This window comes from Rhamphochromis longiceps, linkage group LG23 (assembly GCF_057381845.1).
Source record: "Rhamphochromis longiceps isolate RC_006_pf linkage group LG23, R_longiceps_female_GT1.1, whole genome shotgun sequence".
Taxonomy (NCBI): Eukaryota; Metazoa; Chordata; class Actinopteri; order Cichliformes; family Cichlidae; genus Rhamphochromis; species Rhamphochromis longiceps.
This window is the reverse complement of record NC_140578.1, coordinates 11,121,681-11,148,931: the sequence shown is the minus strand read 5'-3', so window position 1 is coordinate 11,148,931 and position 27,251 is coordinate 11,121,681. Positions and strand designations below refer to the sequence as shown.

The window sequence follows — 27,251 nt, the reverse complement described above, 5'->3', positions numbered from 1 at the left end:
GTCCCTCTGTGGACACGATCCCTGACTTTGGCCTTTTTATTTAGGCGTTTTAATCTTACAGTTAATTTGTTTTATGTTATTGATCTAATGCTGCTTCTTGAGTTCCACATCCACAAAAAGACTTCCATTTTTGTGATGAAACAGGGAAATCAATCATTTCTTCTTCACAAAACAAATAATCTCTCTAGACTTATTTTTATCCTCATTTTTCTGTTTGACACCATCTCCTGTTTCTAACCTGTGTGTGAGGCTGTTTCCAAACATAAATAAAGAGTCACTCGCTCATACATGATTCTGCAGTGTTAGAAATTTATTTACATATCAGTTTAATGACAATTAACTCTTTCCAGAAAGAGAATACTGAAGGTAAAATTCGAAAACAAATTAAATGCATCTGATTCAAGATGTCCTCATGTCTTTTCTATATTATTTTTCCTATACGCCACTAGATTTTACTTTGTTTTGGGAAGGTTTTGAATTCCTTCCAAACAAAAATGTTTAAAGACACATTAATCTTTCAGAGATTAACAAAACACAACAAAAAAAAAAAAAAAAACCCCAACAAATCTACCATAAATAATAAAGTGCAAAACAATCATTTCCTAAGGCCACATTTTAGATTTTAACTTCTGCATGATAAATGTAGTGTCAAAAACTGATAGAATTATGATGATGACAGTTTTTCATGAATATTATGGCACCTATTTTGAGCTGGTTCATCAACATCTAGAAATAGTCCCCTAACACCACTTTGAATCATCTCAGAGGAGCACAGGAAGTCTTCGCGTCTACTCGTTTGGTCCGGCCTTCTCTGCCACGTCGCCCTCTGCATGCTCAGTGATCTGAGGAGCGAACGGTCCCACCAGCCAGTTGAGCGGCGTGTTGTGCAGTAGATAGTCCATGACACCATCCACAGACTTCTGAACCTGGGATGGACACACACAACAGTACAGTTTTAATAAAAATGTACAGTTAATAAGAGGATAAATGATCTGAAATAATACTGAGCACCATCAGAGATTGAAAACAAATTCGTTTCACTGACTAGCCACTTTATTAGCAGATTGTTAATGCAAATAGCTAATCAGCCAATTACATGGAAGCCACTCTCTGCATTTCGATGTGGTCAAGACGACCTGCTGAGGTTCAGATTGAGCATCAGAATGGGAAAGAAAGATGATTAGAAACTGCTGATCTATTGGGCTTTTCCCTACACGACCATATCCAGGATTAAGAATGGTCCAACAAATAAATTAATAATATTATCCAATGTGTAAGACAGCAGTTCTCCAGATAAAAATGCCTGGTGACGTCACAGGAAAATAACCTGACCTTGCTGCCAGACTGTGTTGAGCTCACATGAAAGCAACAGTAACTCAAATACCAGTAATTAGGCCTTGTACAAAAAAAAAAAAAAAAAAAAAAAAAAAAAAGGGTTCAACACAGCAGTAGCAAGATGTACCTAATAAAGTGGTTGGTAAGTGTATAACATACACTTGAATGTTGTAGCATCAGCAGTGCATGGGACTTTCCAGTGACATTACACAAGAACTAACGTGGAGAGTGGTGGCGCTGTGGGTGAAACTAAAAACTCGAGCTATGAGCTACATTTAATTAAGCAGCTGCACAGCTGGAGCAGTAAAGACAGCAAAGCATGACGCGTACTTGGTTCAGCTGATGACGGCTCCGATCGAGGAGGACCGGCGTGATGGTGCTCGTGTTCCTCAGAGAGGAATACAGCTCCTCGGCAGACTGTCGAGCCGCGGTCAGCTGGTCCTGGACTGTGCTCGGCAGACCTTTAGCACTTGAAACCACGCTGGCACACGCCGACCGCAGCTGGTCGCTCAGACCACGCACCATAGAGAGGGTCTGCCTTTCAAGCTGCTGTGAACGTAAGTGGAAACAAAAACCAAATGAATAAAATGTAAAGCTAAGATAACGGGACAGTCCAAATGTAAACAGCACAACAATGACACAGAAGGAAATGACGGTGGAAAGTAAATAAAAAGCTCTCAGAGTGTGAACCTATGCCAAGCAAGCTCACTCTCTGGGCAGCATTTATTTAAGGGGATATATTAATATTGTTTCTTTGTTCTTTTTAAATGTACTTCAACAAGTTTTTAGTGCAGTAAAGACAAACATTATCTAGGAGCAGATCGTGGATTGATCTGCAAGTAACTGGACATTATTCATAGAGATTATATCATATAATACATTTCTAATTAACTAGGCAGCTCATTCCCTTCCTTTTGACAATAATGTCTTTAACACACACATTCTGTGATCAACTTGACAGACAGGCAGATGTGAAATGTAAATGTTGCCAGGACAAACAAAAGGCAAAAGAATTAAGCCGTTTGAAACAAAAGACATGAAAATTTGACCTTATGACCTTGAGGAGGTCATAAGGTGGCTCTACACATTATACATTATCACTTCAACCTTCAAAAATCAGTCTATTTACCTTGAAGGAGAGGTCAGAGGTCAAATGTGGACATCACATTTTGGGTTGTCTAGACCACAATACTAAATTTTAAACAAATGTTCTCATATGTGGATCTCATTTTCTAAGGAACAAAAATCAGGTTAAAAAAAATATCAATAAATCAGGCAATTCTTTGTTTTTACCTTCATCAGGTTCCAATCAGCCCAAATAGCAAAGAAATTAAAAATGCATGACATGAAAGAGTTCGGGTCTTAGGAGGTCAAAGTAAAAATGCTGCTATGAAATATATCTGTAAAACACAGCTGAATAATCTGTTTCAAAGACTTTCGGTCCTGACCTCAGACTCATTTTTGGTCCCGTCTGGCTCTGGCTCAGACTCCGTCTGCCCATCATGTCCTCCGTGCTTCTGCTTCCACTCGGTCCAGCGCTGCAGGAGTTTCTCAGAAGCTCCTCCTATCTGGTTACCTGCTGAACCGAGACTGGCGCGGGCGCTTTCTAGCAGGTCTAGAGTGATGGTAATCTGAGCCACCGTACCATAGGCTGTGTCCCGGTAGTGACGTGCCCGATCCAAAGAGTGCTGAAGAGCTCGTTCCTGTACCTTAGTGGAGAGTTTCCCCAACCGGACAAAGTAGCTGGGGTTGTCTGAAGAGGTAGCTACCTCGCTGCTGGCAGGTTCGGCCACAGCAGCTGAAAGAGGCGAGTGCTAAATCAGATGTGTGACCCTGACATTACTAACAGAAATAGACCGTTAAAATACGTAGCATCTTCATTGCACAGGGTGTTGGGTATGTCATGACTGATGGAAACACTTTTCCCCTCCATCTGTTTGAAGCTTTGCTTCTAAGAGCCACTACAGAGCCTCTGATCAGTTCTGTGCAAGCAAAAGGACATAACGCTGCATCACTGTGCTTTCATTAAAAGCCACTTTGATGGTTAAAGGAACAACTTCAACTGTGCTGCTGCCACAGTTGCAATTGTGCCACATAGCCATAATCAGAGACGGGGCTCTTTCACAGCTTCCACAGTGGAGTATGGCAGGTTGTCATGATAACATGACATCACAGTAGCAGGTGTCAAAGCTGCGAGTGCTGGAAATTGCAGGTACTTTTTGGGCCAAGTTAACAGAAGGGAAGTTCACTGGAATGCCCTGCCTCTCTATGAATAGCACCGACCATCCACGTGTTCAGTCACGGTGGTCGAATTCAACAGTCATGATGACCACACCCCCCATTTCACCAGATTACCTCATCCTGCTTTTGTGACCTATTTTTTGGGATAATCTCAATTATTCATTTTTTAAACCTTTATCTGTCAAGACACATTCATATAATTCAACAACAGGCAAACGGGTTCATTACCACCCAGTGTTTTCGATGAAGTGATTAGCACAGCTACTGACCCAGCTCCCTCTCAGTGAGCGGTAGGTTCTGGTCGACCCAGTCCTCGGATCGGCTGAGGGCCAGGCCCATCCCACTGCTAACCATCTGGCCCATCCTGGTGCCCATGACTGTGTTGATTCCTCCGCTGACTGCTGCCCGGGTCAGCTCGACGCCACCCATCACAGCCCCCACCACGGCTTCTTTGGCCCCTGCCACAGACTGGTACACCATTCCCACTGTGTCTGACACCACCTGAGGAAGTCGAGATAAGATAATTACCTTCTTTTGAAAACCAACGTGGTGCTGGAGCTCGATTTGGTGCCGACTATAATAAATAAATAAAATTCTGCCACGACTTTCTTCCTCTGAAATTACCCCAGTGTTTATCATTAATGCTAGCTGATAAACTGTGCTCATGCTGCTGTAAAATGCTGCCACTACTCAGTTTGCATTAGTGCCAGCAGTGACAACACGTTAGTGGAAAAGAGGTAAATGAGCAATGATCAGCGAAGCATTTTGCGTTTTCTGTATTGTCAAAATCATCCAGAATGCACCAATACGAAGAAAACAAGCACATGGAGGCCAGAGAGCTGTTTTCTTTATCAAGTCTATCATTTTGGATTTTTATGACAGCATTTAAGCACAATAGGGTTAGGTTTTTTTGATGCTACATTAAAATATTCTGACCTTGTCTGCTGGTTGGTGAAGAATAGGCAACTTTTCTTCCATCTTATCCAATCCTTTCAAAGCGTACTCGTTTGCAGAGGCAACTGCAACAAGTGCACAACACGAGAATCAGTGAGAGTAATACCACTCAGTAAAAAACAGGCATCGTGTCAGGTTTACAGTACAGCTAGAACTGGATGAGTGTCAGAGATTCAAATTACACCACAATAAAATTTGGAAAGTTTATTCTCATGACAATAAAAGAAACAGTCTTATGATTCTATTGCATTCTATCCCTGAGGCAGCAATGGATTTGACTTCAGCTTCTCACCTTTAATGCGCAACCAGCATGAAATATCTGTTTGAGGTACATCTTTGTGCGATTATCATACGTTACATCGGATTTGCAGAGATGGGAACCTACGTTGTGGCTCGATCATGTTCAAGAGAGGTTTGGTCCCTGCGGTGGCAGCTGCACCCAGAGTCCGGACCCCGCTCTCGGCTGCATCCATCACTCCCTTCAGTAGGGGAACGCTGTCTTTGGTGGTACTGTAGGCGTTTGAAACCACCTCGCACGCCGAACTGACCAAGGGCAAGTTGCTCACTCGTGAAACAACAGTCTAGGACAAAAATAGAACCGTCGCCGTTATTGAAAGCACAATCCTGTCTCACAGTACAGTATAGTTCAGCTCTTTTCAGGTCTGTATTAGTAATCAATAAGGAATAATTATTAATTTCCAAGAGTAGATGATCAAAACGGGGAAATATCAAGTGTTAAATGAGTTCACAGTAGACTCGTGTTATGTATTAGGGATCATTTCAGGTCACAGTGCCCCTCACCTGCTGCTCTCCATTAGCTGGTTCTGCTGCCGGAGCTGCACTCTCATTAGTCTTCCCGCTGTCTGCCATTGTGACTGCTGGATTCAATCTGTGTCGTGGAATACAGAGTGTCAGAAACAGAGACTCGCCTCACATTGCCCACTGTGCATGATGAAATAACGGCTTTCTCTATGATACTCTGTGTTTAAATAGCTGGTATACTTTATCTCGCAGCAATCTTTGTCCTGTCAGTTTAATGCATGCGGAAAGGCAGCTCAGCCACGCCAAATTCATTTGTCAACACTATGATGTAACACAGACGAAACTACATTAAAAACTGATACATTTGGAAGTGAGTATTTTCTTGTCAACTTCCAGCATCATTAAAACAAAGCTGTGTATGAAGCAAGAATTAATGAGACAGGTGTTTGTTAAGTCAAGGCGTAAGCATTATGCATACTATTAGATTATTCTGTTATTATATGTTACCTTATATATGTAATCAAAGTAGTTGAATTAGAATACTGCTGTAGATCACATTATACCCTTTAATATAGAGTGTGTGAGCTGTATGTAGTGTAGTTCTCATTATACTTTTGAGTTAACAGAACATATTCACATATTAGTTCATTAGATAAATGTGCATCACTCTGTATCCTTGATCTGCTGGGAATGTGTTACACTGTTTTCTTGACATGCTTAATTGTTGAATCATGAAGAGAAGGTTGTAAGCAGGAGACTCTGTGTCTAAAGACAGGGGAGATAGACTACATTCCACACCCCCACCTTACAGAAAGCAGAGAAACAACTGCCGAGGTCATAACTTAGGCGCTGTAACAGAGAAAAAATGTGATGTTTTGGCTTTTACGACTAGCTGGGGGCCACTAGAGACTATAAAAAGCTGAGCAACCCGTCACCATTTTGAGACATGTGCCTGACCCTCTGGTAGCATCTCTCCCGTCCGGAAGTTGTAATGCTCTGACTGTTGAATTGTATGGAAATAAATGATTGTTGATTGAGCATTGATACACCGAGTATTGTCCCTCCTTCAGCCCAAAGATTCAAAGAATTGGGAGATTTCAACAATACGTAATCACTGAACTTATGATTTTTAAGCTCTTCTTCCATGATTATCTGTGTTTGAAGGAAAGATTTGAGCCAAAATGTGATTCAAGACTGCAAGAATAAAAGCCTGACATTTTAACAGCTCTTCACAGCAGTTAGGGTAACATGACTAACATCACTGGCAGCAGCATCAAAGGAAAACTCCCAAGAATGATTTATGCTTTGAAGTGTATTAGAAATAAAGAAAGTACAAATGGCTGGACGACACATCGCAAGTCCCTGTTGTTACTAAAAAGAGTGAAACAAAAATCATCTGGGGCTTATTCCTTTAATTCAATTCTTGGACTTCTAAGTGCGAGCACAGCTCCCTGACAGAACACGGATCCTCACATTTTTCTTGCACTCGCATTCAAAACGAAGGAAATGTGACGACAACATAAAAAGAAAACAGGGATGATAAATCATGCGAGAGAACTCTGTGGTTATGAAAGTTCTGATAATTTCAAAATATGGATGAGAGTCCGAGGAAAATCAGAACTAATGGCACGAACCGCGGTCCCGCAGGGCACTGAGTGTTCACGAGCTCTCGTGGCGGCTTGCAGGCAGAATGGACGACATCTGATATTATTAATCTAACGGGAAACGGCGAGCAGTGCTGCGCTGGTGTCAAATATTTCTTTAAATGAGAACTAGGCCAAAATAATTACTCAAGTGAAAAACTACCATATTACATGAATACAATGAAAAAGTGTCTTAAATGAAGATCAAATGTAATACTTAACTGGGCCATGCAACGCTGTAAAATTAATCAGCAATTTATTCTGTTTCACTGCAGGTCGTTTCAACCCTAGCCAGCCTGCCGTGTCTCTTCTAGGAGTGGGAATTAGGATTTATAAAAACCTGTATCAGAAGCACCATAAAAAATAATAATAATACAAAAAATTATGTGTTAACTCGTGCAAATATACATGGAACAGTATATGAAAAATTTGGTGTACACAGCTTTATCCTTCAGCTCAGTCTGAACTCTGAGCAGCTCTCTGTGAGGCTCTTCAGGAATAGTTCTCCAGGCTTCTTGAAGGACATTCAAAGCTCTTCTTTGGGTGTTTCTGCCTTTTGTTCTCTTCACACTGCTTCAATAATGCTGAGGCCCAGGCTCTGGGGAGGCCGATCCATGACTGACTGTTCCACTGTGTGTTTTTCTACCCAGATGTGCTGAATAAACTTCAGCCTTTCCTCCCCGTTTCCCTTCATCAAGAAAGGCTTCCTGACAGCCGCCCTTCCACCGAGACATTTTCTGATGAGGTGTCAGTGAACAATAGATCGGCTGAAGGTCCAAATCATCCGTCTGGTCTTTGCTGAATTTTTTTGTCCTGTTTATTAATGACATGACTTTCAGATATGGTTAGTCTGCTGTAGATGGGGGTTTTTTTGTTTGTTTTTTTAAAAAAAGACCTCACACTTCTTAGGTAAACATATCATACCAAGATGCCAAGTTTTCACCTAACAGCTTTTTGGGAATCTCGATTCATTTATCCTTCCTTTCACTAGCTGGGCCCACATCCTCATTTTAGGTTTGACAGCGTTTTAGTAGGTAAAAGTGAATGGTTTGACATGAATTGAGCTGCGGTTTGGGGAAGGCCTCAAAGGGGACTGGCGGTGGCTCCCGGGCCTGGCAGATCCCCATGCACTAAATAGAAATGAAGAAGTTAAATAATTGAGAACAAGGAGGGAGGGAGGGTGGGGCACGTAAACGAGAATGAACAGCTTGCAGAACCTATATAGATGACAACCGGACGGAGCGCGTTTGGAGGCGCGGTCCTGCTCCTGAAATTCCGATACATTATCTCCAATTAGCCAAAGAAAAGAGGACCAAATGATGTCTTTTTGGGACAAGCTGTTGGTAACAAAGTGCCTGAAGAGTCCATTTAAAGTTTGTCCTGTTTCCAAGTCTTCTGTTATGTGTGGACAAATGTGTCATAGGTCACGTTACGTGGCTAAACAAACAAAAAAGATTCAACAGTGAGATACAAGAACTGAATAGGAAAGGAAATAAAGTGAAAAAGAAAACCTTTGTTTCCAAAAGCCATACTTTCTTGGAATATTATTATTAGTTTTTTAAGAAATTGGGGGTGGCTCAAGACTTTTGCACAGTACTGCATTTTTAAATTAGGGTCTCATATAGAAATAATATTCTTTACAAGTTAAAGAAAATGCATTGAGTTTTATTTAATGAGGTAATACAATCTCATTAGCTTCACTGTACTCTGACCAAATTTTCTTAGGTGGGTAGTCACTCCCCCCAAAGGACACTTCCTGAGCTCGGAAAACCTCAGAGTAGGCAGACTCATCACATTGAACAACGAGGGGATATTCAGTTTGGTAATTAGCGCACATGCATGCACACACACCTGTCTTTGTGCATATGCACGCACACGCACATACCTGTCTTTGTATCTTAAGCATATAGTTAAGACAACAAAGAGATACAAGCAAGAGAAGGAAGGAGGAAAGAGGCCCGTTAGCCAGTTGGAAAGAAACATCTGCAGCAAAATCCGTCCCTTCTCCCTTTGGTGCCTGCAACATGTGGATGGCATCTGCTTGCGTTCTGCCAGATGGCATACAGACATAAATGGACTCCACCTGTATTACCTGGGATGCTGTTAACAAGCGTCTCACATGCATGACCTGATGTACACAACAGAAGCAGATGAATGGGAGAAGCATGAGTCCTGAGATCTTCCTGCTGGAGAAACAGCCAGCAGCATCCTGAGGTGTGCAGCCAACCAGCGGCAACCTGAAGTCAGTGCTCAGGTCGGCTTCATCGACCTGACAGGAGGAGGCGATCAGCAAGAGACGAGCCTCAAATCCAACAGCCTCAGCCACGACTGGCATTTTTATAGAGCTACTATTCAATCATTTCACACAGTTTGGATGTCAGTGTGAATAAAATCATTTAACTTTTGTTTTTCGTGAGCTCTGGCAATCCAGAAGAGATCTTTCTGGCCTGTGCGTGACTCAGAATTACACGTTATTGCAACAGCTTGGTTGAGCAACGCCGGTTTTTTTTTTCCTGAGTGGCAGTTGATGAGATCTTCACCAGTTTTATTACAAAGCAAAGTCTGACACTGTGCACCCTGATATCAAGTGCGAGATGAACCTGCGATAACAGTACAAGTTATGAAGAAGGCTTTTATGCAACACAACCGGCTGCTTTAGACTTCTCAAAATGATCATCTCACTGACAACTGAATCCAGTAAAGTGGCCATTAAAATCCTATCAAGCCTCTTCCTACTGCTTTGTGTGTGACATCCTTGCAGTGTTGGGCCACATCAGGGGGATGGGGAAACTACTGTGTATTAGCCAGAGCTAAAACTCAAAGTCTCGATATCAAAGGTGACTTCGCTTTATCGGAAACTACTGAGACACTTATGTAGGTTAAAGGGAAATCTTGAAAGGGTTAGTGTTTTCTATGCTTTAGTTCCACCTAAAAAAGACACACAGATGTGTAATGTTATTTTGCATGGGCTGGAAAGCAGTCAGAGCCCTGCAATGGTCCCTGGATTTATTTGATGGGGTCACCCGACGATTTAAAAGAAGTGAAACATAATGTGGTCTACTGAGCTCTGGCTTTTATCTTGTGAAACCATCCACCGAAAATATCCACTGAAAAATGAATCCGAGTGGGAAAAGTCACTACCTGTCTGAACTACTCAGAGCACATGCCCACACACTGAGGCCACAACCGGAGATGAAATCTCACAACAACAGATTGCCTGATTTTGAAAGGCTCTGAAGCTAAGAAAGATTTAGGTAACCGAGTGCACAATATTAGTTTAAGCAAAGGCTCTGAGCAGCATGACGATGATTCCCAGCAGAGCTAATCAGGTCCGTCTTTCATTGCTTCCCCTTTCTACTCGGTGAACTTTCACCCATGTGAGGAACTATGACTCGTTACTTAACACAGCACCAAACAAACGGCTTCTCCGAATCAGTCTCCCGATCTGTGCCTTAGCTTTTCGTCTTCATGGGGTTCTCTTTAAAAGAAAAGCTGTTTCCGCAGCTTTAACTGGAAGTAAGACCGAAGGCTAAAGCTCAGCTGGGCAACCCGCACGAGTAAGTTGGTTAAACAGCTTAAAAACATGGCTCTACGACTGCTGTCAGGACGGAACACACCTGTGGGATGAGCCACTCACCTGCCTGGGAGCCTGCCGGTTCACAGTCTTGTGATGACCTGCTGTGTTACTTCCGGTCAGTGACCCGGTCCACCCCGCCTCAGAGCCTTTATAGTGCACTGCTGCGCTACTCTTCAACACAGGGGAGGAAGGCGGAGCCTAAGACTGGCTTACAAACTTTCAGCCAATTAAATCACAGCACGGAAGTGCCCGTCACTGCAGGCCCCGCGGGCTCACGGTGTTGCCAGAACTTTCCAACATTTCTGTGACTTTTCTGTGTCACAGATGTGCTTACACGGATAAACGAGCAGTGGTCAGCGGGGTTTATAAACTGTTTAAGTATAAAATAAAAATAAAAAAGACTCCTTTCATAATAATAATAATAATAATAATAATAATAATAATAATAATAATAATAATGGATTGGATTTATATAGCGCTGGCACCCAAAGCGCTTTACAATTCCATTATTCATTCACTGTCACATTCACACACTGGTGGAGGCAAGCTACAGTTGTAGCCACAGCTGCCCTGGGGCAGACTGACAGAAGCGAGGCTGCTAAGACAGACACTATCTCTGCTTTTAAGATTAGGCTTCAAACTTTCCTTTTCGCTACAGCATATAGTTAGGGCTGGATCAGGTGACCCCAAATTCTCCCTTATGCTGCAATGGGTGCAGGCTGCTCGGGGATTCCCATGATGCACTGAGTATTTCTTCTTCAGTCACCTTTATCACTCACTATGTGTTAATAGACCGCTCTGCACTGAATCATACTTGTTATCAATCTCTGGCTCTCTTCCACGGCATGTCTTTTATCCTATCTTCCTTCTCTCATCCCAACTGGTCGTGACAGATGACCGCCCCTCCCTTAGTCTGGTTCTGCCGGAGGTTTCTTCCTGTTAAAAAAGTTTTTCCTTCCCACTTTCGCCAAAGTGCTTGCTCATATGGGGTCAAATGATTGTTGGGTTTTTCTCTGTATGTATTATTGTAGGTCGGCAACCCTAGGCACGAAGGGTTAACTGATGGCACGACCATAGCTGGACTGGCCATTGGGGATACTGGGCATTTGCTCGGTGGCCCGGTGACTTTTTTTTGCTTTGTAACGGTATAGGGTCTACCCTACAGTAATATAAAGCACCTTGAGATGACTGTTGTTGTGATTTGGCGCTGGATAAATAAAATTGAAAATAAAATAAAATTGAATCTTATATTTTAGTTACAATATCTGCTGCTGCCCTCTTGAGCAGATCTTTCATGAAAAAAAACCAGACCTGGATAAATAAAGGCTATATAAAAGTTATGCTTAACTTCTACGTTATGATAAAAACGTTTAAAATGACTCATGAGAGCTATATCTGGTATAAGTTTGAAATTTATCTATAACAGTTTAAATACAGGTGATTGTTTTTGGAAATATCAATCATTTTTTGGCACCACAATGGTCCCTTTATTTCTCAGTTGATGCTTGCATGGACTTTTTATCCCAGTTTTGCTAAATATACTAAACTCTCTCTGATCATGTGTTGTATGACTGCTTATAAATTGGTGACCGAAGGGAACAGTTACTGGTTTTATTCGCTCAGTCACTGAAGTAAACTCATTCATAATGTGATGCATTCATAGACTACACATAAAGGCTTTCATTTGTAATCTGAGCAGAACTTACACTATAAATCTTTCTGAAATATATTTGGGCTGTCTTGGATCAGTATGTTTAAGAGCTAAGATCTGCCTGAAGATTTTCACTGATTTTTAAGTCAGGGGAGAGTGAGGGAGCTCCGTGAGAGCTTCCCCTTCAGTGTGTTTCCTAAGGCTCAGGGTGGATCTGGAAAAAGGGTGACAAAAATTCATTTTCCCAAGGGGCCATGTGAGAAACTGGGACTGTTGTTGAGGGCAGCATCAATCATTCTATCCACCATCTTCTGCTTATACAATTCTGGGTTGTTGGGCGAGAGGCGGGGTACACCGCAGACAGGTCGTCAGCCGGTCACAGGGCTAAAACAGGGAGACGGACGACTGTTCACACTCACACCTGCTCTGGTGGATAACCTCACCTTTCCTTTGACAGTCTGCATGTAGGAATTGCTGATATTTACTAAACTGATTCTCTCAGAAATGTTTCCTGTGCCAGCGGCTGCCCCATAAATCTGAAAGCAGGCGTTTTCTTTTGCTCAAACACACATTTGGTCACGTGACTCATTTCCACAGGGTTTACTGAAGCACTGTTTGCAAAGGTGAGACTCTGACCTTTGTGAAAAAGTCTCCAGTGAGGTTTGCAGTGCAATGATGCATTGATGCAGCTCCTTTGGATTCACATGCTTTTCTTAATAACGGAGCAAACTCTCGTGTCTCATGACGGTCGCCGCATGTGGCTGATCTTCTGTCTACACCTTCACCTCACTCGTTTAGCATCCATAACTTTCATGTGGACCAATAATGCATCACTTACTATACAACAATGCTGCAAATGTGTCTTTGTGTCTTTGTGTTTCTAAGAGAATATCAAGCAGAACATACTTTTTCATTCTATTTTGTAATTAGGAAGTCTATCCATTTTTCATATATGTTAATGGGGCATTTCTTTATCCACGCAGCTTCATGGTAAATGGTAAATGGCCTGTATTTATATAGCGCTTTACTAGTCCCTAAGGACCCCAAAGCGCTTTACATATCCAGTCATCCACCCATTCATCTTCATTCTAACTGCGTGCAAACTCAGCTGACTGATGGAGGCTGCGAGATGAGGCATTGTACTATGAGAACGCACCAGAAGAATAGGTTAGAGAGAGTTAAATGTCAGACTGTAACTGATCTCATGTATAAAACCCACCTGACTGACTGATGATCCATATATTTATATAAAAGGTTAATAGATTTGTGCATGTAATGTCGTATCATCATTAAAGCAATATTAACTTAAAGCAGAGAGTACCAGCTACACACCATATTTAGCCTTTTCTTGCAGCCTTTCTTCATTTATCCCCTTTCTGTGGGATGTGTTTATATCACGTGTTAATGGGTCAGTATTATAAGCGATAAGAGACCTGATGTGTGCTGTAGGTGTCAGAGGGGCTCTCCCCGTCACAGCTGAAAGTCAGGCAGCGTGTTTCATGCAGTTAATGCAGTAAACCCTGAGAGGGCAGTGTTTACCCACGGAGTCAGCTGTTTCTGTGGCCTCACCCACACAGAGATAGACGCTTCACATTTACATCCCTAAGATCTTTCTCTTCTGCAGATGCACCACAAATCCAGAGCAGAGGGCCTATTTTGCATTAAATGTTAAACAATAAAATATTTAAATATCTGCTGGGAAATGGGAATGTGGACGGCAAAGGAAGACAGACAATACTTCCTTCCATTTAAAGAACTTATTGCACGGACTGTGAGGTGATTTCTGCATAACCTTTGTACTTAGAGTGGGATTCAGACAATGCAGTGTGTTTTATCGCAGTAAGGCCAGTACAGTGACTTCCTTTGCTGGATGCTGTGTATCATCATAACAAGAACTCTATTAACTTACCCTTTTCATTTAGAGAGGATTTTCATTATTCAGGCCATTACAGTTTTCATTATGGCTCTCTGTATTTCCCCAAATGGCTGCAGTAGGCTCCAGAGAAAGGAAACTGATTACCGCTAATGTTCACATCAGATATTCATCGAACGGGACCTGTTGTAACTATGTTTGGGCCTGCTTCATTATCCAGCAGTAACAGTTCGGGTTGTGACATCACACCAGCAGACAGGTCAAAGTCACAAAAAGCACAAAGAGACGAGAAACGTAGGCTTGTTGTCTCGACCACAGCTCTGTTACTCCTTTGCCTCTGAGTGGCCAAGCTGCTTCAGCCTCTGTTTACCTTTAAGCATAATCCATACACATGCATGCACACTCCCCTGCAATGTGAGCCCAGAAGTCTCTCATCTGTTCGTGCTTAACTCTTGACTCTGCTTCACTGGATCAGTTGATTGAGGCCAGAATTGTTCTGGAAATTGAGTAATTGAAGATTAGTAGATAACAGGAAAATCCCTCATCCCTCAGAGTAATATGATCACACCACTGTCCCCTCCTTGCTCTCCCCTCTCTTTCTTTTTCCTGAAGACATACCTTTCAAGATCAAAGCAATAAATTGGCAATCTGAAGAAATTTTTCATGGATGCGAGAGCAGAACCTGAAAATATTTATATAGATTTCATCTTCAGCCGCCTGTTTTTTTGTCAGAGTAAATAGAAATGCCTACTCGGGCATTCATTTGGCCACAAGTGGGCATAAAATAAAACCAATAAATCGTACAAAAACCAATCCAGTGCCCAGTATTGTATATACAGTGCGATGTCGTATTGTAGCATACACATTTGAATCAAGTATTCATTGAAATTACTCCATGAAACCCACAAAAAAATCTGTAATTTTGATAAGTTAATAACCATAAATGCTTTAAGATGTTCGGTCTCTGTTGGCGTTTTACTCACAGCATTTGGTTGAATGATTAATTGTTTCAACAAGATATCCATCACCATCAAAACACTCATGCAATAATCTGCTGTGGAGTGTAAGGAGCAGTACAGCTATTCTGTAATGAAATTCATTTCCTCTCTTCGTGTTTTCAATTCATCCACAACTCTCAGGTGTGCTGGGAGTGGATCACAACACAAGGATTTCTTACCTCCTGTTTCACCTTCTGCTCTTCACTGTCAACAGGGCTGAAATGGTAGAAATTATCCATCCATCCATTAATAGCTGACCAGCCCTGCTGGGTTTCATTTGCACCATTGAATCTTCCTGAGTCTCATTGAACCACAGAATCTTATTCCCAACATCCTGCAACAAATTTCCGGAGACCTGAAACTAAAGGTATCAGTAACATGCAACACGGCGACAAATCATCTGCAGGGTGAAAGTTGATCTGGACCTTACTACAGTCTTCCCAATAGCACATTAATAAAGCATAACCAAGCCAAAGATAATGCGTCAGAGTGTGAACTTGTCATGGTTAAAGTAATAAAGAGACAGTAAGTTGACCTTGAAGAAGATTTCTGTGAGTACCATATTTATTATTACCATACTTTGTTGATCAGAGTAGCTCGACCTCCTTTGCATGAAGCGCTTTTTTGCTTTCTTTATTTTCCAGTGATAGATATTAAAGCTGATAGGGCAACTTTTCTGTTCACTGCTGCAAAATCAACAGTAATTTTAGCTTAGCCTAGCATAAAGACAAGGTTAAACAACTAGCTGTCAGCTAGCTGTTTAACAGCTAGCTAGTCAGCTGTAAGAAAATCTGCCTTTAAGCCCATCATAATCTTACTTATTAACATAATATTATTAACCTGTGTAACAACTACAGCAACCTTTTGGTCACTTTCTGAATAGCCAGCTAGGGCTTTGGGGAGCTAGCCTTCCGGCCCTGATGAAGAAGTTTTGTAATCTGAGCTCACGAAAAGCTAATTATCATAATGCTTTTGGCACAAATGAAGCAAAAGAAGCTGAAGCTAGCCAGCTGTCAGCTTCAGTTATACATTATCTATACAAACACTGCAGTGTATTTCCCAGGTGCAGTGATTTGGTGAATCCATAGACAATTAAAAAAGATGGATGAAGCTAGTGCCATGTCGCTTAGTGGTTTTGGACTGATCATGTTGCCCACTAGCATGTTAGTTTTTCCAAGCCAAAAGTCATCAGTTTAGTGGGTAGAGTGCTAAGTTATTGTCAGCTGATACTAGCACACCTGGTTACCACGTTCCAAACATATACTGCAAAGATTCATACTACAGTAACATCAGTTACATCAGCTAAATAGCACTAGGAGTGCTAAGAAGCAGACTAATAAGAGGCTGGAATCACAAAACAACACTGAGCAGGCCCGTATAAAGATGTGTCCTCCAAATAATAACGAGTGGTTTCATTTAGTCTGATGATATTAGACACCATCTTTACAATTATTGCTGTCTAGCTTGAGTTTTACATCATTGTTTTATCTGTTCTGCATATTACAAGAAGGTGGAGGCTGAAAATGAAAACTCACAGAGATCGTTAACTTCGAGCATTAACTTTTTCCAAGACTAACGGCCTTTAATCTTCTGAGTAAAATTGCCCAGCGAGGACAACTTAACTGGCTACAGACGTTTTATGACTGTTGTGCCTTCAGCTTAAAGAATATTGGAAAAGTGATTTGTGGGGAACCTCTAGCAGCCCTTAAAAAAAAAACATAATCTAAAAGATTTGTAGCCACAGTTGGAGAACATAGGAGGAACCAGGTCACTGCATACAACATGGAAAGCAGCAAACCAAAAGACAGCTGTATCTTACGACGACCAACAGGTAGTCTCAGTCAGGCTGCACAATTTCCTCACACTGTGTTTTATGACTTGCTTTTTGAATGCCCACGGCCGTCTCTCAGGGTCTCCCCTGTTTATTTTGGAGAGCTTATTTCACCCCAGAGCCCTGACAGCGGGTCAGCTGCCACAGCGGAGGTGGTGAGGAAACACGCAACGAGCCGGCTGACCCTGAAATATTTATGCTTCTTTAGTGTTGTGATTGTATGCGTTTTGACAGGGATGGCACATTACTGTGACCTCTTCCCAAACTAAAGGCCCGAGGAGCTGCTGTCTGCTCTGACTCGGTTAGGTGAGGCAAAACGCAGGATTCCACAAAACATCGATATTCCCAGCTTTTCTTTTTTTTACCTCTGCGAAAATAAAAGACATCAGTATATTTCGGTATTGATCCCATTCTTTTTCTGTCATTTTTTGAGGCGTTTTCTTTATCCCTTTCCACAGAATTCTGCAATAATATTGTCTTCAAACCTCTTGGCAGCAAAAATGTACTTTTCTTCTCTCTTCTCTATAAACTTCTCATTTCCTCCACCTTATCACCGCCCTACTTCATCATTCAGGCTGACAGACTGATGGCTGCCTCTGCTGCCACGCTCATCTAGATTGCTCCCAACTAATTCACACCAAGATAATAAGTTTATTAACACTAGTCTATAAAACAGCATATTAAAAACAAATACAGAGATTATTAAAACTTATATATGATCATGTACCATTACAATTATTCTTATACTCAATGCAGAGCTGGCAAGTGGAATAATATATAATGAATAAAAATACGATTTAATATAAAGTGGTTGCTCATTTTGCATAGATTCATAAGCTGAGCAAACATCCTTCCATCATTTATGAAGAAGACTTGTTGTTGCTTTCAACAAACGCTTCTTGTTCTAAACCCTTTGCTTCTCTGTTTATATATCATGCTGAGAAAACGGAGCTCATTGCGTTGATGTTTTATATGATTTCATATGAATGTAGACGCAGTCTCACAGTGTGAATCATACTACCAAGGTCATTTTCTGCATTCTGTTCAGTGCAGCATTATAAAACGGAACAAAGGGAAAATAAAAATGAAGAAATCGGGGATATTCTATGTTTTCCATTTGTATTTGGTGATTTTAAAGAACTCCAGGTGTGAGTCGTCATTGTCACACAGATTCGATTTGTTGTTTTTCATATGCTAAGTAACCAGAAACACATGGCTGCACTTCCAGTTAACTTCTTAAACCTCAGCTATCACTCAAGCAGGTCAAATACTGCAGTTTTCGCTACAAGTCAAATCTAACTGGTTTGTTTGTCGCTTTAAATGATTCATAGTTTTTTCTTATTACTAATGAATTCCTCGGGATCTTGCACATGGAAGTGCAAAACCATAAAATTCACTGTCCAGACGTGATTCAGCGGAACAGTCTGAATGACTGCTCTAAGGTTACTGGGTCTGATCACATGAGCCCTGCATGTAATCTGTGCGTCTTTGTTCGCAACTGTGTGAACCGTGTGACTACTTTGGTAAGACAGAAAATGGTCACCCTGGAGAATGAGGCTTCTTTCTTTTGCATTCACATTTCTGCTGAAAAAGAACTTAGCAGTCAAAAGCTCTCCCTGTGAAGAGTTCATCTAACTCTGGCATCAGCATATCCCCTCTTAGCTGCTTCTAACGTGCACACAGAAACACCCAAGGGGGAGGACTGTGCTGCCCTTCCCCTTTTCCCCATGTTGAAAGATTAAAAAGTGCATTCCCCATCAAAGGCTGTATTTTTTCTCCTCCTCTTTTTTTTTTTTTTTTTTTGCAAAGCTTTCTGGCTTTCTCATGGCAGCTCTTCTTCTTTTTATCACGCTCAGGTCTACTGCCTTCCTGCTCTGACACACCAAGTGGGATGAAAGGAAGAGGATGAACAAAACGAATATTTATTTATTTATTTATTGTCGGCACACAAACTTTGACAGGAGATGAAACGGTATGAGTTCTTTTGTTGAACATGGCTCAAAGTTTCTGTGTCCTGAATCATTTCTATGCAAAGTAGCTGGAAACAGAATAATAGGGCTAATCTGGGGATTTAAAAACAACAACAACAACAACAAAAAAAAAAAAGGTTTTGGAGAGCTTTTTAATATTAGAGTAGTAGAACACCACTGCCAGCAGTAGTAAGAGGAAGTTTGTGAACGAGAGACATCATTAGATTTTCACGTTTCCCGTAGGTTAGGAGATGTTATGTTTGAAGGAGCCAGTGTTACCTATCCTTGAGCGACAAAGAAAGTATGTAGACCTAATGTTCGTGGTCTCCACAGTCTCCTGAAGAACAAGAGTGCTTTGAAAAAGGATGATCAAAATCTGATGAGACTTCTTTGTGATCATAATTCCATCAAGTTTAAGAAGATCACCAAGATCCCCGGGCCACGACAGAGCCACCTGCTGTGTGCTGTACCTCTGATGACGCTTCAATGAACAGTAGGTGGATCAGCTGAAGGTCCAGATGCGTCTCTCGGGTACTGTGTCAGGTCTTACAATTTAAAACTGGTTCTTTGCTAAGTTGTCTGTTTCGTGTAGACACGTATCAGAGTGCAGTGCATAATCTTTGAAAGACTTTAGAAAGCCTGGAGAACTATTGCTCAAGACAACTTTAAAAGATGACAAGAAAGTCTGACATCTTGGAAGCCAGATATAAAAAAAAAACAGTTCAGTTTAATGTGGTCTGGGTTGTGCTGATACCAAGTAGCTTATGAAGGTTAATACAAGAAGTAGTTAGAACCAATGAATGTTATTCTGACATTTTATTGACTCGATGACTCTTCTTGTGTTAATATTTATTAAATCTGATTTTGCTGTATCTTCAGTATTTAAGTAAAAGCTGTCCAACTGTGATGTGGGTGGAGAATCAGGGTCACACACGTGCATATCCACACATGTACTGCATGCACTCTGAGGAGTGTACACAAGGACACGGGCATTTTAAATCCTTGTGGAATGAAGGTTTTTCCTCTATTTGACTCTGTGAAGTCACTTGGCCACTCATCTCAGGTACTCAAATTGCTGCACTGACTGCATGTTGTTAGTTCAGGTCCTTATAGACACATGAGACATGCAGGCTTGCAGGAGACAGGATGGAAGAAAAAATTGGAGAGATTGAGGAGAACTCATCATTATTCCAGTGTTGGAAACCGTGTCTGCCTGAGTAATGATACCGCTGTCGAAGAGGTGTCCTCTGTTGTAACCGCAGTCAACCTGTACAAAGACATTCAGCAACTCTCTTGTGGAGAACACAAACAAGTTTCAAGTTTTAATTGCAGAAGCTACAAAGTCACAGACGGCACGGGATGATAAAGTAAGCAGGATAAATAATGTTAATAAGTATTACAGTGCTGGGGCAAGCAAATTCTGGCTGTGCAAATGAAGATAAGAAAAAACAAAAAACCAAACAAGCAAAGCAAAGTCCTACAATACTGTGAAAGTCACAGAACGCAAGTGGATTTAGAAAAGGGATAAATTCATGTTGCAGCAACATCTGCCGCTAAAAAACTAGTATTGCTTACATAAAGTAACAGAGATGATGAAATCTTTATTACAGTTTATCTTAATCTGAATGGCTATTTGACTATCTCCCTCATAGGAGAGGCTCTGCTGTGTGATCAGCAGCTTGTATGAAGGCTGTCAGAGCACTTGCAGTAGATTTATTAAGATGCTAAAGAGAGTGAGCTACACACATGAGCCTTCGAGCCTGCGAAAGTCATTATTTCAGCAATTAATTATTCATGAATGAAAGCTTAAAAGTAGCTTTGGCTCCAAGCAATTTCACTGAAAGGTCCAGTAGGTTTAAACTCCTTTAACTTAACACAGCAACAGCACTGCCGGCTCTCACCGCTCCCTTTCAAAGTCCTGCTTGTTTATATCAGTGTCACTTGAACAAACACAACTGGTTACACATTCATTTCAAACACAAACCCCAAATTGTGCTGAGGAACAATTAGATTTGACTGGAGGCTTATTGAGATTTAATGAGAGGGAATTATTCCTCTATTGTGTTAATTTAGGCTCAGTGAGAAGATGCAAATACAGAAAGAGCTTAAACTCAGCATGGAAACTGCTCAAAGTTGCTGAATGCTTTTCTGGAATTACAGTGAGCAGCACTTTTAGGAACTGTTATTAAAATTGTTTCCACTTGAAAAAGTTTTTTTTTAAATAGAAAACAACTTTCTTTTCATAGGGGATGATTTCATTTTTGCATTTTAATGTCTTTCAGCTGTTTGTTTCGAGGTTTAAATGTGGTGAATTTCAGCATGTTGGGAATAGATGACACTGGGACACTGTGTGATCAACATGCATCCTCGGGTAGGCTATTTGGATCCGCTTTATTGCTCCCTGGAAGCCTATTTCAGGTACTTTCCACACTGCTCCACAGAGAGGAGAGCAATAAATGCTCATCTTTATCAGGAAACGGCTTTGAATCGGCCTCGTTGTTTCATCTTAACGTCAGCACAGTAAGCGGAACCGTGAGGAACTTCTCCAAACCTTCTGTTGTTTGTGTTTCAGAATAAAGGTCTCTTGGAGTAAAGAACGGCGGGCTCTGTCAGGTGCGTGCCTCAGGTTGAGTTTGAACTCGTGCCTAGCGCCACTAATCAGTCATCACTTTGCCACCGTGAAACTGAGTTAACACTGAGCTGACTGTAGGAGCGCGCATGCCCCAAACAGCTGCCTGACTTTGATGTTCGGAGGCTTTGGGCTTGCCTCACCGTTTAAGCCCAATTAGTCATTAATCAATTCCATTCCACTCGCTGCATGATTCTGCTTCAGGTTTTGGCTCTAACAGGCTCAGTGCCGGAGATGCTGTAGCTCACACTGCCGCTAGAAGAAACGCCGAGGTCTTCCGACTCCACCGGAGCTCCAGAGTGCCGCTCACGGAGCGGAACTGTTCGCGATCAGCGGATGAATGGGACTTTGCGCTGGACCCCGAGCCCGGCTTTGCGCGAAGGTGTGGCGCACAGGCGGTGAGGAAAAGTCCTTTCTTTCTCTGAGAGGCGCGGAGGAGAGCGCACTGCTGTGAGGACGCGAGGCTGAGAGCGGCAGATGTCAGTCCCAAACGCCGCAGCTGCTGTGCCACTGTGCCGGACGCCCGTTGTCGCTTTCTCCTGTTCGTCACCCACTGCTCCCAGCGCGTCCACGTCCCTCGGGGGGAGATTTCGGACGGCTGTGAGGGAGTGCTGCTGCAGACACTAACGGGGAATGCCATGTGTCGCCGCGCGACATAGGAGCTCTTTGTGGGCTGTTCTGCACCGTGGACAGGTGGTGCCCCGTGTGTGTGTGTCCGTGTGTGCGCTCACACTAGCAGGGGGTTCGGACAGTTGTCTGGGGGATGTCAGGCCAGCGTACGAGATCAGCGTTTGCCAGAGACAGGTGCGGCAGGGAGGAGTAGTTTCCAAAGCCCTCCACCGGATCTGCTAACGCAGTAACGAGCTCGCTCTCGGATATTTTGTACCCAGTGAGGAGACACAACGGACTCGCGCTGCTTTCACTCTTCTTGTCCCTGATAGTGAGAGGTAAGTGGACCGAGCTGTCCGGTGTGGAGGTGAGGTGTGGTGCGCTTTTTGTGGCGCTTTGACGCCAAAAAGCGCTTTTCGGGGAAAAATGATTATAGGAAGAAATGTACTCATCAGAACCGAGCCGACCCACAGGACCGGGCTAACCTGGTCTCTGTGCATCAGCGCTACAGTCGCTCTCACTGTACAAATATCATACTGCGTAGCTTGCAGCTACGCACAAAACAGGCGGATTTCTGCTGCCCGCAGCCCGAAGGCGCTTCACCTTCCATCCATCGGTATGGATTTTCATCCTTAAGGTTTGACTAATTGCATCGTGATGAGGTGTCAGTGCAGCTCAGTCAAACAGGTTCTCCCGGAGGGTTCATTGTGAATTCTTGATTTATCCTCTTTGACTCTGGCGTAAGGCTCAATTACAAAACATCATTTCCAAACCCAGAGTTGCAGAACAGTGGACGCACAGTGAACCCGATTGGTCAGACGGCCCCTCTCTGTGAACTGGTTTGTTTGTGCAGTGAGTGGGATTTGTGTGATTGCATGTTATCTGCTGCTGGTCTGTTCTGAAGTCCTACCCGCTTGGCCCCCAATGTCCACCACTCCTGCCTTCAAGCTCTGTCATCTCTTCCCCCCCCCCCCTCTGCAGTAGCTGCTGTCTTTACAGTACATTGGGCTAGTTGGCTGGATAGTATCAGAATCACATTTTTGCTTTTGTGCAAGGACCACTACTTCTCAGTAGCTGGCTCCTGGTATCTTGAAGTTCTCCCATTTGGGGGCAGTGTTTTTGTTGCGGTCCCTGTTTCAAATTCAAATTGCTTTTCAGCTTCCTTTTGTCCAAAGCTGAGGTTTGTGGACTGGAAAGTGCAGTCCCCAAGGGTCGAGGCATTCCTATAATAAGCACTGGTGTAAGTGAGGGGAGAGAAGAATAAGAGAGACATCTTGAAAGAGTGAGACAGTGCCCCCGTACCAGTGTGAGGGTAGGCACAGCTAAGAGAATACCAGCACCTCCACTAACCTTTCTGTCGCTACCTTGTCAATCAGCCTTCGAGGACAAGAGCCTCTTTAATTCCTCTTCCTCGAGTCCGGGCTGTCACCCACTCTGACAGCCAGGGCTCGGGGTTGCTGCCGCAGGATCCACACAGTTCCTCTGTCCCTGCTGCTCACATCCTGCTGCACCAGTCTGTTTCAGACCTTTCTTAAGGGATATACAAGTTTGTGGCGAAAAGGACGCAGAGATGATCGTGAACTGGAAACCTTCTAATGTGTCGAGGCATCTTTGACGTGACAGAGTGGGAGCTGTCCTCTTTTTCTCAAGTGCTGACATCCCTTTTAAGGCCCATCACACAATCAGTAATTACAAGACAAATGCTATCACAGGAAATTAATAAACAGGCGGCAGAGGAAATACCGCTGTGATAGGATCTGTAATGGATACAGGTTTTATTTGTTTGGAAGCCATGGACCAAACACCCTGTGAGAGTTTAGGAGAGAAGCATTGTGACGTGTTTATGGAAAAACTGATCAAAATTTAGGTTGTTAACAAGATTGAGGAATGAAAATTATTAAGAGACAGACATTAGAGCTTCCGACAGATAAGGCTAATATAACCGTAAGCATTACTGAAAAAGAAATTAGATTGAACTCGTTAACAGCTTCACAAAAGTGACTTTTGATGGGATTCATAATGAGCTACCTGAGCAAAGCTGAATCCGAGGAGTTTGTGCATGCAGTGAAGGGGGGATAAATGCTTCCTCACTCAGTATATAAATAACTAGACAGTAGGAAGCATTGCTCCTTCCAAGAGAAATGACTCAGTGGGGGACAAGATAGCACAAAAAATTATAAAAGGCAAACATAAGGAAAGCGATTGATGAAATGGTGTGCCTGATGTTGGAGCTGATGTCCTGAGCACTAAAAGTGATTAGTGGAAAAACCCCAACAGAAGAAAAAGTAATAGATCCGAGTTAGATCCAAACGTAGGAGCAGGATTTTTTTTTTTTTTTTTGTCAATGGAGAACTCAGATAACAAGGCTAAATGAAACGAGGCAGGGGGTTAGACTGTTCCAAGGTCCCAGTGCTGATGTCAGTTTTTGGCGGCGTTTTCTCCTCGAAGCTTAACAAACCGCTCACTGGAGCTTGGCTAATCCTTGGCTAGCAGTGCCCAGTGATTTATTATAAAGTTAGCTAATTTAGGGAGATCTGCAATATCCCACCATGCACGCATGCCCTCGACAGATCCACCGCGGTCTGGAGTCGGAATCGCAATTTAGTTATGGGAATTGTTTGTGTGTGTGCAGGTCAAAGAGGGAGGCAGAATGAGAGTTTGTCTATGTCTGTCAAAGAGAACCACAAGGACCAGTGTTCTTCATATTGTGTCTGCCTTCCTGTGTATGGACTTTGTGAGGGCATGTGTGTGAGTCAGTGTGTCTGAGCCCTATACAAGTGTGATTCAGCACTGTCCAGCCTGGCTTGAATGGGTGCCCTGTTTGTGCCTCATTTCTGACACCAACAGCCGCTCTGCACCCCTTGCTTCGGGGCAAGTGTTGCACCCTGTGTGCTAAAATAACAGGTGCCTTTATGCAGTGACTTAATCCCTCTTCTGCACCTTCCTCCAGCACCCCGCCGGGGGGGTTACGTCACCTGTGAGACTGGGTCTGCTCCAGCATAGAAATCAAAAACATAGATTAGTCAGACAAAGCGTTGTTTTCCAGATTGGCTGAGGAAAATGTTACGGCATTAAGTCTTACCTCATCAAGGTTTTATTTTTACATTCATTCCATCTGACTGCAGAAAGAAATTTGTAGAAACCTGAAATCTGTGATTAGAAACTAGGATTTGAAAAGCCTTCTTAGACCTCCTTACTGCCAGGGTTTCTTCTTGTTCTTCTGCATCTATTATCTGTTCTTTAAAGGGCACAGATGATTATCCGTGTGCACCATCACGATGAGGGCTACCTGTTTAAAAAAAAAAAACAACAACACCAAGCCATTTTTCTCGAATGATATTGATAACCAGTTCCAGGCATTGCCCTCTCCCAGATAGTAAAGACCTGCAGTGATACTGGGAATACTCCAGTTGGTTAGACAGTGGTGCTGTTTTCTGATGTCAGGTTTCATAAACTGAATAAATAATCCAGATCGTGTCATCAGGTTTGTTTGGGCTGTCATACATCTTCTTGGGTTTTTGCCAGCCTAGCAGAACTATTCGAAGCATCCTTCGAGGGAGCAAAGCTCTCACCACCTACATCAATCTAGTGTGAGCCTGACAGATGAAATAAGACGAAATACTATTGAGCTGCACGGTCCGGGGGGCTCATGCTAAACCCGGCACCCAGGTCTCTTTTTCTTCTTCCTTTCTCTTCAGAGTACCCCCCCCCCCCCCCCCCCCCATTACCTCTCGTCACCCCCCTCCTCCCCCTCTCGCTCTTAAGTCTCCTTTGGACCTTGATGTCAAGGCCTCTCAGGCAGTGTGGTCTCCGTCTGCAGGCTGTCAGGGCAGGGACACTGCCCACTGGGACCCTGAATGGGACAAATTGACCGTAACAATGTTCCCACTTAGCATGTGGAGCTGGAGAAAGAGAAGGTGAAAAGAAGGGACTGATGATTGAGGGGCAGGCCAGCAACCGGGGAGGGAGAAAGTGGGGGTGCAGGCAGGAGGTGTATGAATTGAAAACTTATATTTAATCATGCTGCTCGTTTTTTGAAAATCCTGTCATCTCAAATTCTCCCTCCTGCACACACACACACACACACACACACACACACACACACACACATTGCTTTGCTTGTTGTTATTTGCCCAAGGCTACTGCTGGAGTTGCCATAGCAGCAGGATAAACACATCTGCTTGTGACCCTGCGAGCGCGCGCGCGCACACACACACACACACACACACACACACACACACACCTCATTCTCAGTGCCCAGCTGCCTTTCATGGGTTGGGGGTTTGTCAAGGCTGGCAGTTTGATCTGCACTAAGGTGTTACCACTGCCTCACAAAGGGTCAAAGATCATCCAGCCCCCCCATTAAAATGCAATAAGACCCACAGCCCAATGGGACCACCACCGCCATTTAATCACACACCGCTGCTCCCTCATCATCTGCCCTCTCCCTTTTATCTTTTAATCACTTGTTTTTCCAGCCCCGTCTTCCTTTCGCTCTCATCTCCCCGTCTTCACGTCTCTTATGCATCCAGTGCAAATAAGCCGAGGCAGCCAGAGTAGATGAGTGTTCAAAGAAGTGAAGCTCGATAGAGTCAATAATAAGTGGTTTTTCAGTGTTCTTTGAAAAGTCTGCCTCGTATAGCCGCTCTCATCTGCAGCCGCGAGCCAGTTTCTCCTCAGAATTTGTAAAGTCTTAATTTCAGGATTTTTCCCGTGCCCTTTAGCTGTGACAGAATGTCCCCGAGAAGAAGTCGGAGTGAGATCGTGTTGTGTAAGCCTGAGGTTGTGCAGTATGGCAGCAACAAAGAATGCAGCAGCTATCACTACAGGCCAAGTGGCTGCTGAATGAAGATGCTTCCCATTGCAAAGCTGCCATCCCATACAGGCTTATTGTATCTCCAAAGGGAGTGTGTGTGTGTGTGTGTGTGTGTGTGTGTGTTTTTTCCTGTTTGTGAATAAGGTACGAGCAGCAGATTCTTTCATTATCTGCAACAGTGAGAAAGAGACACTGTCACATGTAAACTGTAAACCGAACCAGGAGCGATCCAGGACTGAAAGACGAGGCAGACAGACGCGATGAAGATGGACACCGGTGTTTGCTTCCCCGATGCAAATAAACAATTTGTGTGTGTGTGTGTGTGAGCTCAGTGTTTTCCACAGCCTTTTTGCATTCATATC

The 27,251-nt window shown here is 43.0% G+C and overlaps 2 protein-coding genes across 2 annotated transcripts in view; one reads left to right on the top strand and one right to left on the bottom strand.

Annotated features, from left to right (window-relative positions):
* Nucleotides 1–279: 279 nt before the first annotated feature.
* Nucleotides 280–10,690, bottom strand: plin3 (perilipin 3). Its single transcript, XM_085398991.1, has 8 exons — nt 10,573–10,690; nt 5,332–5,419; nt 4,916–5,111; nt 4,513–4,595; nt 3,846–4,077; nt 2,784–3,133; nt 1,666–1,884; nt 280–926 (listed from the first exon to the last, which is right to left on the bottom strand). The coding sequence occupies exons 2-8, from the start codon at nt 5,398–5,400 to the stop codon at nt 789–791; spliced, it is 1,287 nt and encodes a 428-aa protein (XP_085255117.1). The 5' UTR covers nt 5,401–5,419; nt 10,573–10,690; the 3' UTR covers nt 280–788.
* A 9,552-nt stretch (nt 10,691–20,242) lies between these two features.
* sema6bb (sema domain, transmembrane domain (TM), and cytoplasmic domain, (semaphorin) 6Bb) overlaps nt 20,243–27,251 on the top strand; it is a 145,697-nt gene continuing 138,688 nt past the window's right edge. Inside the window, exon 1 of the mRNA XM_085399219.1 lies at nt 20,243–22,411. The gene's annotated coding sequence lies outside the window, so the exon portion shown is untranslated. The remainder of the gene's footprint in view (nt 22,412–27,251) is intronic.

What these genes read in the sequence shown, in the direction of transcription:
- plin3 (XM_085398991.1), bottom strand. Translation starts at nt 5,400, where the DNA reads ATGGCAGACAGCGGGAAGACTAATGAGAGTGCAGCTCCGGCAGCAGAA. An exon ending in TTCACCAACCAGCAGACAAG is followed by an intron (nt 4,078 to 4,512) that starts GTCAGAATATTT and finishes CGACTTCCTCAG; the next exon opens with GTGGTGTCAGACACAGTGGG. An exon ending in GCTCACTGAGAGGGAGCTGG is followed by an intron (nt 3,134 to 3,845) that starts GTCAGTAGCTGT and finishes CGCCTCTTTCAG; the next exon opens with CTGCTGTGGCCGAACCTGCC.